The sequence below is a fragment of the Artibeus jamaicensis genome, unplaced genomic scaffold (genome assembly GCF_021234435.1).
Source record: "Artibeus jamaicensis isolate MK-2021 breed Jamaican fruit bat unplaced genomic scaffold, CSHL_Jam_final contig_685, whole genome shotgun sequence".
NCBI classification, from domain to species: Eukaryota; Metazoa; Chordata; class Mammalia; order Chiroptera; family Phyllostomidae; genus Artibeus; species Artibeus jamaicensis.
In genome coordinates, this window is record NW_026521924.1 from 28,362,484 (window position 1) to 28,375,813 (window position 13,330).

General features: G+C 54.7%; 1 protein-coding gene across 1 annotated transcript in view; it reads left to right on the forward strand.

Annotated features, from left to right (window-relative positions):
• SLC9A8 (solute carrier family 9 member A8) overlaps positions 1-11,265 on the forward strand; it is a 61,660-nt gene extending 50,395 nt beyond the window's left edge. The window contains exons 11-16 of the mRNA XM_037167154.2: positions 1,535-1,651; positions 3,857-3,939; positions 6,330-6,441; positions 7,111-7,331; positions 9,326-9,472; positions 10,416-11,265. Coding sequence (XP_037023049.2) covers positions 1,535-1,651; positions 3,857-3,939; positions 6,330-6,441; positions 7,111-7,331; positions 9,326-9,472; positions 10,416-10,523 — 788 coding nt within the window. The 3' untranslated portion in view covers positions 10,524-11,265. The remainder of the gene's footprint in view (positions 1-1,534; positions 1,652-3,856; positions 3,940-6,329; positions 6,442-7,110; positions 7,332-9,325; positions 9,473-10,415) is intronic.
• Positions 11,266-13,330: the final 2,065 nt, after the last annotated feature.

Here is a 13,330-nt window from a genome sequence, read left to right on the forward strand (position 1 = left end):
AAAGAGCAGAGAACTTGCTGTTTGCTAAGAGGGCTAGGAGATGAAATGTTCCGGCCTCTGCCGTCACTCGGGCCAGCACGTGCCCGTTGGGCCAGAGAGTAGGGTCTTCCTCTGTCTTGTGGGGGATTGTGTGTACAGGAAGCTCAGCCATCGAAATGTCTGTGATGCGGTTCTATGACAGTTCATTCACCCTTTCAGAATGTAAAGTTCACGATTAATTCATGTTTCTGCAAAACAACAGGAGTAAGAATTTTGTTTATAAAGTCTGACTTGCAGTTTGTATATATTTGCTTATTTAGCAACTTTATGAAAATGCCAGCTTCCTTACCTAAAATAGAGAACCCTAGACAGGGAGATGCTGAGAGGAGACCTGCGTAAAGTGCTTCAGCCATGATGGGGGCAGCGGCCCAACGTGAAGACTTAAAACGTTGGTAAACGAGCCCCGGCTGGCGTGGCTCAGTGGATTGAGCGCTGGCCTGTGAACCAAAGGGTCACAGGTTTGATTCCCAGTCAGGGCACATGCCTGGGTTTCAGGCCAGGTCCCCAGTAGGGGGCATGTGAGAGGCAACCACACATTGATGTTTCCCTCCCTCTCTTTCTCTTTCCCTTCCCTTCCCTTCTCTGTAAAAAGAAATAAAATCTTTTAAAATAAATGAATAAATAAAAATTTAAGTGTTAGTGAACAACAGAAGTTGCAGGCTCTGATGGAGGGCTTTATGGGAAAGACACTGTGTTGTAACGCATCTGTCTACATTGTAAGAGTAGTTCATGGTGATTATAGGGGAACTCAAAATTAAGGAAAGTATTAAAAAATAAATTAAAATCTACCCAGATTCTTACCCTCTCCTTCCGTCCCTCCTTCGGTCCGTGGATGGCAGTGACGGCCCTCGCCTGCCCTGTGGTGGGCCCTCCGCATGGCTGGTCCTCACTGCTCCCCTAACGGTTCATGAGTGGGTGCTCCTGTTCCTACTGTCCCGATGAGAAAACTGGAGCTTTTGCCACCCCTGCCCTGGCCCTGGCTGGTGTGGCTCAGTGGACTGAGCACCGGCCTGTGCGCCAAAAGGTCACTGGTTCGATTCCAGTCAGGGCACAGGCCTGGGTTGCGGGGCCAGGTGCCCAGTTGGGGACAAGGCAGCCAATCCACATTTCTCTCACACACTGATGTTTCTTTCCTTCTCTTTCACTCTCCTTCCCCACTCTAAAAATAAATAAAATCTTTTAAAACGAAAACAGGCATGGTGGGGGGCCAGGGAGATCTCTGCCCGAGGTCTGCCAGCCGGTGATGAAGCTGACAGACAGAAGGGCCCGTGGCATTTCTCTGCAGCCTCTGGGAGGCCTCTGGGAGCAGAAAACAGCAAGTTCTCTGCTCTTTCCTTTTCCGGGATGGAGGAGGTAGTACTTTCTTCTGTCCTTTTTTCTTAAAACACCTAACACGGCAGGCTCCAGGGACTTGCAGGAAGTGGGACGTACTGTTTGTGGGTCACAGGGTGGGTGCTTTTCTGCTCTATTCACTCGGCCCCCTGTCCCTCTCCAGGCATCATGGCCATCCTGTTCTCCGGCATCGTGATGTCCCACTACACACACCATAACCTGTCCCCGGTCACCCAGATCCTCATGCAGCAGACCCTGCGGACCGTGGCCTTCCTGTGCGGTGAGTTCCGCTGCTCTGCGCTCTGGCGCGGGCCTGCCCGGAGCTGCTCGTCCATCTCACCCTGCTCTAGGGCCAAGGGTTTTCCCGGCAGAAGAGGCAGCAGGATCCCCAGAGCCAGAAAACACGCCCCCTTATCTTTTGGTCGTTACTCTGGCTTTTGAATTCCATAACGTAAACCTAATGCCTAACGAGTAGAACATTTGATGCCTGCAATTTTAAAACCAAAAATAATAAGAACTACTAATTATGCACATTTGAGACTCATGCATTTTAATGTGTTAAAGTGAAATTTCCAAAAACGTTTTCCTTTGGAACTGATATTGATGAGAGTTAGGGGAATAAAGACTCCACAGTCAAAACTGGGAGTTTGGGAAGTCTTGGGGTAAGTAAAGTTTAAGAAGTTCCCAAACTGCAAGACTTTCCAGCTAGCGTGCATTGTGAATTTCTGAGAGAGAAATGCGGTTACAGCACTTCCCACACTTATCCATAGGACCCGTGAAAGACAACTTGGGGAGGCATCGCTGTTGAGCTGGGGTACACGACAGTGGATGCTGCCCCCCGCCCCACCCCCCACCCCCCACACGTGCCTCCTCCTCAGCTTATGCCTGGGGGTGAAGGAACCACGCACACTGTCCCTTTGCACTGGTGCCAAGTGTTCGTGCCCTAGCCACCGCCATCAGCGTCTACCCCGGTACTTCGGCTTGGCTCGTCTCACTTGGAAGCTGAATTCCACGCTGTCGTGTGCGAGGAGGCAGGGGCAGGCCATGCAGCCGTCATTCCCTGGGCAAGGACACTCACATGTCAGATGACTTGCCCACAGTCACAGGGCTCAGAAGTGACTCTAAAGCCAGGTCTGTCTCTTCGGTCCAGTCTCTGACCCTGGCTCTCACGCGTAAAGGGTGTAAGGCAAAACGTCCCTCCAGTTCTGTTTGGTACCCAAGAGATTAGTGCATTTTAGGTTTGATAACACCCACTTCCGGCACAGGTGTGTGGAAAACAGGCCTGGTGATGGCGTGTCTGCTGACGCCAGCTCTGGAGAGTCTGAATTTGGGCATGTCTGAGTTTACAAGGCTCATGCCCTTTGACCCACCGTTCTACCACCAGGAATGTGGCCTGTGCAGAATTACGTTTATTGTTGTTTGTAATATTAGAAGTAGAAACAGTTGAAATAAGCAACGACAAAGGATTCATTAAATTAACCATTAAATTCCCAAATGGGGTGGGGCAAAGGTGAGTGTACAGCTGTTCATATGGAAACTAACACAATAATAAATGATGACAATACAAGAATAAACTGCTTTGCGTAAATCTACTTTTGCCTACACGAGTGTTATGCTGCCAAAGAAAAGCATAACATAGATCTCAGTGTGTTCTAAATGAGCCTATTTGGAAAGATCACAAAAAATATTTAATGGATCAGAAGAAAATTCAAGGAGGAGAGGGGTGGGTCTACTGTCCAGCTTGTGACTTGCTCTAAAAGTATACACATCTGAGGGAAAAAACAGGGCCGAAATGCTTTTAAAGCAGCCTCACCGTATTATGATGTTCAGCTATTTAAAAATGGCCTTTTCTCCCTGGTTACGAGGCTGTCTGGGGGCATCGCAGTTTAAGCAGGGACCCAGTGCTGGACATGGGCAAAGTGCTTTTCTTTAAGATACACCCCCACTGCTTGTACAACATGTGTACATGTTGGACTCGGGCTTGTCGAGTGAAGCCAGGGGCCAGAAATGTGTCTCTCCCTGCAAACCCTGCAGGGTGAGCCGTCTCCTAAACCTGCAGTGGCGTTAAGTATGTGAGGTCCAGCATGTGGCTTGGTCCACTCTGGCCAAGAAGATAGTAAAGGGCCCTGACACACTGGTCACGTGGCCCCTGCAGCCTTCGGCTCTGACTTCTTGCCACTTTGCCAGCTGCTGGGATCCTTGCTAATCAGTGTTCAGCAAGTGGACTGAGTGCTAATTTGCAAGAGTACTTGACAGTTGCCTCATTAAATCAGGAGATTCTGAGTAGCAAGCACATGTCACTTGGGTGACAGAGAAAGAGAGAATTGTAGGACAAGCTTCACTAGGTAGCAATTGCAGGATGTCCCAGAAAACAAGCCCAGAGTTACACTGGGTTCTGACTAACGTGTGAACGCTTGTTTAACAATTTGTTAAGTCTCGGAAGAAATAGTCGGGACTGAATAATCCATTCTTTGGTTTGTTTCAGAAACATGTGTGTTTGCGTTTCTTGGCCTGTCCATTTTTAGTTTCCCTCACAAGTTTGAAATTTCCTTTGTCGTCTGGTGCATAGTAAGTATTTTCCTCGTTTTTATTTAATTATTTATTCACAGCTCAGTAACCACCCGTTCTGGATTCATTCATGTAACTGTTAACTCTTCGAAGTCAACAGCTACATAGACATGCTTTTGTTTAAAGTTTCTTTTGTTAAAAAATCATAAACATACAGTAAAGGGATGGAACTTAATGAATGAATATCCGCAGAAAAGGAATTTAGTTTCTTTTAAAATTTTAAATGGTCTTGAATATTATGGGCTTCTTTATTTAAAAGTACAAGCTTATGAATTTTTATGATAGGTGGTAAAAGCAGATTTCAGAATTGAATATGGATTTGAGCATAACCATGTAAAATCATTATGCATAGAAAAAAGAAAATATGTAAAGAAAATTTAGCCAAGTGTTCCCAGTGCTTATAGAACTGGGGACGTTGCTTTTTCTTTTCTGTGTTTTCCGGGTAGCTTGTAAGGCATGTATTTCCTACTCTGGCTCCCCCAGACGTGTCCACGCAGAAGCATGACCTTGGACACTTGTTTCAAGTAAAGATACCAGCTCCTCACTTGCGCCCCTGGAGCACCACCCAGGGGACTCATCCCAGGTGCCGCTCACCACCAGGAAGGCTCAGGAAACTGTTCTGATTGCACTGGGGGTGGCAGAGGAGACAAATTAAAATGCGCCTCTAAAAAAGGAAAGTAGAAGCTTAATCATTTGCAGCAGAAGCAGATCCTTGTGGGGAAAAGAACAGTTTGGCATCTGAGAGAAAGGCCCAGCTCCCCCAGGCACCCGATCAGAGTGACATGAGTGGCTCCTGACCGGTTGGCGTTGAGCGTGGTGTGCCCCGGTCGCCTGCCCGTGTTCTGCATCTCCGTGGGCCCTCCTGCGGATCCATCCTCTATCCCCGACTTGGTCCCTGTCGCCTTTTTAGATCCTATGGTAATAAGGCGTGTAAGAAGTCTACTTTACTACTGTTGAATTATCGCAATTCACCTGCAGTTAACTGTTACTGCCAGCCCCACGTCCTGGGCACAGCTCTCGGGAGGCGGACTGTTGCTGTGCACAGTCGTCTGCGGGGGGCACGCCCGGAGGCCTGCCCGTCTGGCGTGCGGGGACCCGAGACACAGAGGGGATGAGGAGCCCTCAGGAAAAAGATGCTTCTCCTGGCCCCCTGGGGTCTTTCACCCCTCGATCAGCAGGAGCACGTGGCTTTTGTCACTGGTGTCCTCCAAATTCGGGTTTCAGGACAAGAGGACAGCAGCAAGGCTTTTCAGAAAGTATGAGTCTCTAGGGTGGGCACTGGGCACTAGGGGCCACTTTGGGTTGAACTGCAACATGAGTGTGGGAACGGAAATCTGGGTGCCGGCCGTGTTGGCTGTGGGCTGGGAGGAGAGGGAGGAGGGAGGGGGCCTAGAGTGGGGACTAGATTCGGGCCAGCTGCTTAACCCCCCTGTGTCTCCCTTTTCTTGTTCCTGAAATGGAGACAGTGCCACCTACTCCGGAAGGCCATTGCAGGGGTCTAAATTTAACATGATAACACGTAGAAAATGCTGAGCGCATTGTCTGGCATATAAATGTCAGATGACTAGGAGCCATTATCAACTTGACCATCCAAGGCACCCCCGCTGCACAGCACACTCAGTTCCTGCTGGTTGGAAGGAGGAACTTAGAGCCTATGTTATGTCCTTGTGTATATTCTCCCTTTCGAGACTGAAAAAATGGAAGTAATTAATAAGTAGATCTAAGTGCCCACTTAGAGAAGATTTAAACTACATAAAGCTGTGTTTTATCAAAACAAACATGCTTTTGGAGATGGTCAGCAACCAAAAGCCGTGGCAAGCAGCTGGCTGGGTTGTGCGACCTCCTTTTAGAACCAGCCGACATGTTCCTTTGGCTCAGGGAGCAGCGTTCATGAGCATGGGCCGGCCCTTCCCAGCCTTCCCTCCTTCCCCGAGAAGCAGGTCCGCTGGAGAAGCAGCACCACCCCGTCCGTCCTTGCAGAACTAGCCCTTCGGGAGGACGAGCACAGCCACGTGGCCTGGCGCAGCGCCTGTGGGGGAGTTAGACTGCCCTCAAACTAACCTGGGTGCGTCTGCTTGGCTTCTTGGCCACGTTCAGTTCTGTTCTGTCACCAGTGACGCCAGCGCGGACACGTTGTTGGTCCTCTCCTTCTGACTGCTGAGATGCAGTGTACAAACTTCACCTTTTCCCGGACATGCAGAAACCAGACAAGAGGGACAACCCACCCAGCCAGGTTTCTGAGTAGTGCGGTGTTGTCATTTGCGCCTGTTATAACCGAGGGGCGCGCACTACTTGGAGTGGGTGTACCACAAGGCCTGTGTGAGCCGCAACGAGCTTCAACTCGAAGCACCAGAGATTTCCGTCTAAGACGTGTTTGTCGCTGTTAACAGGTGCTTGTGCTGTTCGGCAGAGCGGTGAACATTTTCCCTCTCTCCTACCTTCTGAATTTCTTCCGTGATCATAAAATCACCCCGAAGATGATGTTCATCATGTGGTTCAGTGGTGAGTCCAGCCTTGAATGAATCATGTGGAGGGAAGATGCCTCTTGCAGAGGCGCACACCGTGTAGAGGGCACATGTGGTCAGCGCCCCTTGGAAATGAGTGTGCCTCTTGAGCCAGAAGTCACTCTGGGCCCCAAGCCTGTCGGTGCTGCCAGGAGCTGCACAGCAGGGGGCGCTGTCTGTGTTGTTGTCCAGGCTGGGAGGCCCTGGGAGGACGTAGTCTCAGTCTCGTGAGTGGATTGTGGGGAGTAACAGGACCTGCTTTACAGTTTCCTGTGAAGAGCAAACGAGGCTGCGTGCACAGAGCACTCGGCACAGGGCCGGCACACGCACAGGGAAGACCTGGTCTGCATGCACTGGCCCTCGTGTTTCTAAACGTGAGCATTGGGCTGGATAAATACGTGTGCGTGTGCGTGCTGCACTTCACGGCCGGCACAGAGCAGCTCACTTGATCTGCCCAACTAGGCTGTGAAGTGGGAATGAAGGGAGGCTTCCCCCGGGCCCCACCTCTCTGCAGCCTGCTTTTCTCCCACCCCAGAGCCTCACGGATGTTCGTGCTCTCCAGCGCGGTGGGTAGGATGTTCGGCTGGCCATGATGCTGCGCTCTCCCCAGAGAACCGGGTCAGGGTGCCGCTGCCCTCTCCTCTCACGCCCTTCACTGTCCCCCCAGGCCTGCGGGGTGCCATCCCCTACGCCCTGAGCCTGCACCTGGACCTGGAACCCATGGAGAAGCGGCAGCTCATCGGCACCACCACGATCGTCATCGTGCTCTTCACCATCCTGCTGCTGGGCGGCAGCACCATGCCCCTCATCCGCCTCATGGACATCGAGGACGCCAAGGCGCGTCGCCGGAACAGGAAGGACGTCAACCTCAGCAAGACAGAGAAGATGGTTAGTGCTCGGTGGGCCCTGGGCGGGGTGGGGCAGAGGGCTGTTCCCCACCGACTGCCAGGAAATGGGGACGTGAGACACAATTTGAGGATGCTCGGCACCTTCACGCACACACAGACGCACACACAGGTGTAGCCGCCCAACCAGACAAGGTTCTGAAGCATAGCTCTTTGGGTGGCTTGTCTGTCAGCCCTGTGGTCTGGTGAAGCCACGAGGTTGTGGACGGGGAGCATGGGCCAGTGTCAGACTCTCCCAGTAATGCTCCTCCCCTGCCAGTAACCGTCCGCCACGTCAGGGCCTGACACCGGATGGTTTCGACACCACCTCATCCCCAGTGCTCACGACAGCGTCCTGCTGGGGCCTGAGTGGGGAAGGAGGCTTTGGGGGCCGTTAGAGGTGCCCTGTACTGAAGCCTGTCAAGGGCCTAACTGGGGACTGGGGTGCCCACTGGGGCCCCGCACCCCTGCCACCCTCTTGCCGGCAGCCGCTCCTGCCGGCGGGCCGCCCCTCCCAAGGCAGCCGTAGTTGTGCCTTCCCTGCTTCCCTGCCCTGTGTGCCCCCCTCAGGCCCCATGTGCCAAGCCAGGCTCTCCGACAGGAGCCAGAGCCACCCAGGCCTCTCCGCCTTTCTGCACCAGCTCCCCCACTGCCCCCCACACATGAATTTCCATAAATGCATCTTTTTCTAGTTGCCTCAGTAACTTTGGTCACGGATGGCACAGAAATCCTCTGCCAGGAGACAGGGCACAGGGATGTACCGCCCACTTCTCATGTGGGAAGCCCGGGTCTGGCTGTGCTGCTGGAAAGAAACCTTCAGAGGACGTGGTGTCTGGCTGCCTCTCTCTCTCTCTCTCTCTCTCTCTCTCAGCGGCCCTTCCCCCACCCCCACCCACCCACCTCCATCTCACCGAAAGCTCGAGTGTAGGTCCGAAACCGGTCAGTGGGTGTCAGAATCCAGGCAGGTCTGCAGAGCCCTATAGGTCTGGGGTGGGGCTGGAAAGAATGTGCACACCTAACAGGTTGCCCGGTGCAGGTCCTGCAACCACACTCGGTGAACCAACACCACTGGAACCACCCACCCGCCCCCACCCCCAGGCTCTAGTAGAGGCAGGATGTTTGCTCCAAGGAAGCACATGCCGTTCAGGGAGTGTCCTGTGGCGCAGGCACAGTGCTTGTCTCCTCGGACTGTGGCAGGTCACCTGATGACCTGCAGGAAGCAGAGGCTCTTGTCACGCCCCTCACGCAGGTGAGAGCACCGAGGCACAGAGAGGCCCCGTCACAGAGCCAAGGTCACACAGAGTCCAGAGCCTTCTCTCTTCACGGTCCACCGGGGTCCCCAGGGTGGGCTCCTGGGCCAGCAGCGTCATGAGGAACTTGTTAGGAACGCATACACTTGGGCCCCGTCCCAGAAGCCCTGAATCAGGGACTCTGCGAGTGGGCCCAGCGTTCCGGGGGCTCACAGGCCCTGTGAATCAGCACAGGCCCGGCCAGCAGGCTGTGGCTGTGGCGCAACTTGCGCAGCAGAGCAGCGCACCAGCGTTCAGGCCGTGCGGCCGCCTGCAGAGGCCGGGGCTGGGCCGAGCTGGTCCAGTTAGTGAGGCCCACTCGCCGTCCAGGCCTGCTGTGCCCCGTGCAGGCACTGTCATTCCCCCGTGGTTCCTGCTGGGATGGTCTGTGTGCCTTCTCTCCCCAGCACGGACCCACACCTGGAAGTCTCCTGGAAGCTTACAGACCAAGCCCAGCGCCAGCCCAGAACTTCTGATTTATTCCCAGTTCTGGTTTATTCCTGGGTATCTGTCATGTTTTTACAAACCTTCCTGCCTCCCTGCAGGCTCCCAGCAAGCCCCATGCTGCCCACAGACACACTGCATGGACTCGGAAGTGCAGGCGGGGCTGGGGACACGGGTGGCCAGGGGTGAAGGGCTGCTAGGGTGGCGCAGGCTGCCAGGAAGATGCCGTCCCATCTGCCGGCCCGCACTCGCTGCCTCCCCGCAGGGCAACACCGTGGAGTCGGAGCACCTGTCGGAGCTCACGGAGGAGGAGTACGAAGCCCACTACGTCAGGCGGCAGGACCTCAAAGGCTTCCTGTGGCTGGACGCCAAGTACCTGAACCCCTTCTTCACACGTCGGCTGACCCAGGAGGTGGGACACAGGCCAGCGCCACATGGCTGAGGGTCCCTTGCCTTCCTCCCTCAGAACCAGCACTGGCCAAGGGGGACGGGGAGGCGAGGCTCACAAGCTGTGTTGGGGAGGGGAGGCCAGGCCACCCCCTCCCGCTTGGCTCTCCTTCCCGGGATCGCATCTGCTGTTTTTCCTTTGCTGCCGGATTTAGTGCTAGTTTAATAATAGACTTGTTAGCACAGTTTGCTTTTCCTGGATGATAGACTCGGAACATTGATTGGCTACTGAATCTGTGCTGAGGAATTTCAGACCCGCCAGGGCCACAGGCAGGGGCCCGAGTTCAGGCACCCGTTCCATCATTCCGGGCACCACTGGCCTCTGAGAGACTGACCGGGTGGGAGGCAGTCTCGGGGCCCGGCTTGGGCCTGCTTTGCAAACCAGTCACCCTGCCCTCTGCAGGCCTCGGGGTGGGCTGGGGTTCTTCTGGCTGCCGCCCCCATTTCCCACTGGCGGCAGTCCCGGTGCGGTGTGTGAGCTCCCACTACCAGCCACACCACATGGCGTTCACAGTTGCTCTGGTTCGTCCTCCCAACAATCCCAGTAGAGGTGGCTGTTCTCTCACTTGACAGCTGGGGAGGCCGTGGCCCAGAGAGGTAAGATAGCCCCCTGAGGTCACACAGCCAGTATGAGGCAAAGCCGAGAGGAGAGCCCAGGAGTGTCTGGTTCCAGAGCCACAGTTCGGAACACCCTGCCACCCTGTCTCCCACTCCTCCTGGTTCTGAGTGACACCTGTTACCTCCACCCCCACAAAGAAGAATCCCAGCTGGCTTAGTTCATGCTTTGAAACTGTGTGGGGCCATGGTCCCTGCCTCCCATCCCCCCACAAGGTACAAAGCAGCTCCTCTTCTTCCTCTACCCTGACCCTGACCCTGACCCACTGGCTTGGTTGTGTCTCCTGCCTCAGGACCTCCACCATGGGCGCATACAGATGAAAACCCTCACCAACAAGTGGTACGAAGAGGTGCGCCAGGGCCCCTCTGGCTCCGAGGACGACGAGCAGGAGCTGCTGTGACGGAGCAGCACCTCTGCCTGGCCCCCAGGATGGACACTCAGCAAGGGCAGCAGGGCACCTGCATTTGGCGGCCCCTTCAGGGAAGATGAGAGCCTGAGGCAGCCAAGGTGCTCGTCACCCGGACCGTGCAGGCCTGCAGAGCCAGCTGGCTTCTGAAACGCCATCGCTCTTCTCCTCACCGAGCTGGACCTCTGCTTGCAGCGTGGCTCCCAGCTTGCAGGTCAGAGGGAACACCTGTCTAGGTAGAAGTCTCCTTTTGCTTCTGTAGCCGAGGCAAACAGTCATATGTCCAGCTGAGGCCCCGAGAGGAGGAGCCCTGCTGTGGAAGCTGCCCTGACTGGGTGTCCTTGGGCGCTGGTTTGCAGTCCACCATGCCCAGCTGCTGCCACCACCGAGACCCCAGGAGCCAGCTGGGCGAGGAGCCAGCTGCCACTTGCCTCCTCATCATCAAGGCACCTGGGGCCTCGACGGCAGCAAGTCTGACCCAAGTGGCAGGCCCAGAAACCTTGAAAACCTCACACTCCCCTTGGTGATGTTCCTTGTACACCCCGAGAAAGAAAAACCGAGTGACCTTTTTCTGCTGTACCTCTGGCTGGCACCTCACAGGCTGTCCCCCTGGGTGGCAGGCAGCCACCGCCTTCTCTGGGAATACTGTGAATGTTTACACTGGTAACCAGCACACCTGCGCAGGCCCTTCCCCTGAGCCCCTGTGGAAGCTGCTGGGGCTGGGGCTGGGGCTGGGGCTGGGGCTGGGGCTGGGGCTGGGGCTGGGGCTGGGGCTGGGGCTGGGGCTGGGGGAGTGCCTTTTCTGTGGGGTCAGACTGCCCCCTAGAGGAAAGAGCTAGAGGTCGGGGCTTATGTGGGCCAGCAGCCACTGCCTGATTTCCTTGAAATTCATGCACTTGAACCAAGTGGTGCAAGCCCAGCGGTTGCCTTCCTCACCTTGATTCCCTCTGTTAGGAGTCCTTGTTTGTCCAGAGGCCCCTTTTCCTGGGCTGCGTGGAGCCTGCCCACCGCTTACCTGCGGCCACCTTCACTGCTAATCGACATTTCCTCCCTCTCCCAATTCTCTACTCTTGGGTGCCACTTGTCACCCATGCAGGGGTCCCAGCTCACCCACACATGGAGCTGGGTCCAGAGTCTGCTGCCTCTCCCCACACTCCAGCCAGTGCATCTGATCCTCACCTGTAGTCCCCAGGCAGCCACTGCGACCCCAGGACCCAGTCCCTTTACCAAGTGCTTGCTCTCTCTCCCTCCCATGCAGGGTTCCGAGCGGCCAGTCATGTCCAGGTGAAATGGAGTTGCCGACTCTCACACCCGCTCCTCACCTGCCCTGTAAAAAGCCTTGTTTGCTTGCCTTTGCCCATCTCCAGGCTGTTGGCAATTACCTCGTGTGGCTCAGGGTGCCAGCTGGAGCTGGGACGTGTCACCCTCTGGGTGGTTTCATTCACTGTGTGCACACCCTTGGCTCTCTGTGGGGACCCAGGGGCCAGCTCAGACCCTGGGCTGGCCACAAGTACACGTCCATCTCTTTTGCCTCAGGCAGCGTGGCTCTGGGAGTCAGGAAAGACTGATCTCGGGACCCTTTGAGGACTCATGCGTCCAGCCCACGAAGCCAGGCCCCTCCCCCAACCCCCTCCCTTTCCCTGGAAATGTAAGGCCAGTCCGGCAGGAAGCACGTGGTTTCCTTTTTGTGCATGAAAAGTTTGTACTTGATAGAGCTAAAATATGATCGTTTTTGTTTATGTAATCTCTTCTTAACCCCATAATTTGAGGCAAACAGGATTCTTTTACTCCACCCGATACCCCACTGGAGGATTGATGTGGGCATAACTCTGGTCTCATCATTTCCTGTTTCCTTTTAGTGGAAAAGCAAGAGGGGGGTCCTGTGTCCTCATGAGGTGGGGGGTGGGCCAGGGTCTGAGACCAGACTGTTTCTCTCACCCCCAACTCACAAGTAGTTTACTTTCTCCCCTAAAACTCAGGATCTGATCTCGGAGGTGGAAGCTGCATTGTAAACTCAATAGTTTGCCAGAAAAAAACAAGCATTTTTTTGGAGTTCAGAGAATGAGCAGTAAAAACAGGTTCTTTTCAATTCAGACCGGCCCCTGTCACCAGGTCCTGTCTGGCCTGCCACTTTTAGCTGAGACCTGAAAATGACACTGGTAGAGAAGCATGTGGGGGGCTTGGTGGAAGGCCTCAAGGTTGGGCTGTGGGGCTGGGGGCACCTCCCCAGCAGGTACCAGCACTGGCCTGGGTCTCCTTCGGTCCTCTTCTGCCCCCTGCTGGTCGAGTGAGGGCCCAGCCCAGAAGAGCATTTCCACAGAAACGGGAGTGATCCTTGTTGCTTCAGTCGTCTGTCTGTCTGGCTAGAAACCTTTGGAGCAGGCAAAACTCTACAAAGATATATTTTTCTGATGTATTTTTTCTAAAGTCTGCCTGAGAATCAAAACTTCCTGCTGTCTGCCTTTAGCATATCTAATAATTCTATTATTTGAGGTAATATATGCCTATAAGATTTTTTTAGAGCCAGCATAACTAACTTCTCGAATACTTATAACCCTTTGAGGTCTGGGCAAGGGGACAGCAGAGCTACACACAGCATGTAGAGAAAGGACTAGAGTGTGAAGCTAGCACCCCTGGGGAAACCGGCAGTTCAGCCAGTGAACTGGGCACGTGTGCCTGGCCCGGGGAGCGGGACGCCCAGCAGCAGGACCCACCCCTGGCGTCCCCTCTGCAGCCCTGTCGTTGCAGGGCCCCTGGGAACCCTGAGGCTCAGGGTGTGAGGCCTCCCAGGGAAAGGAGCT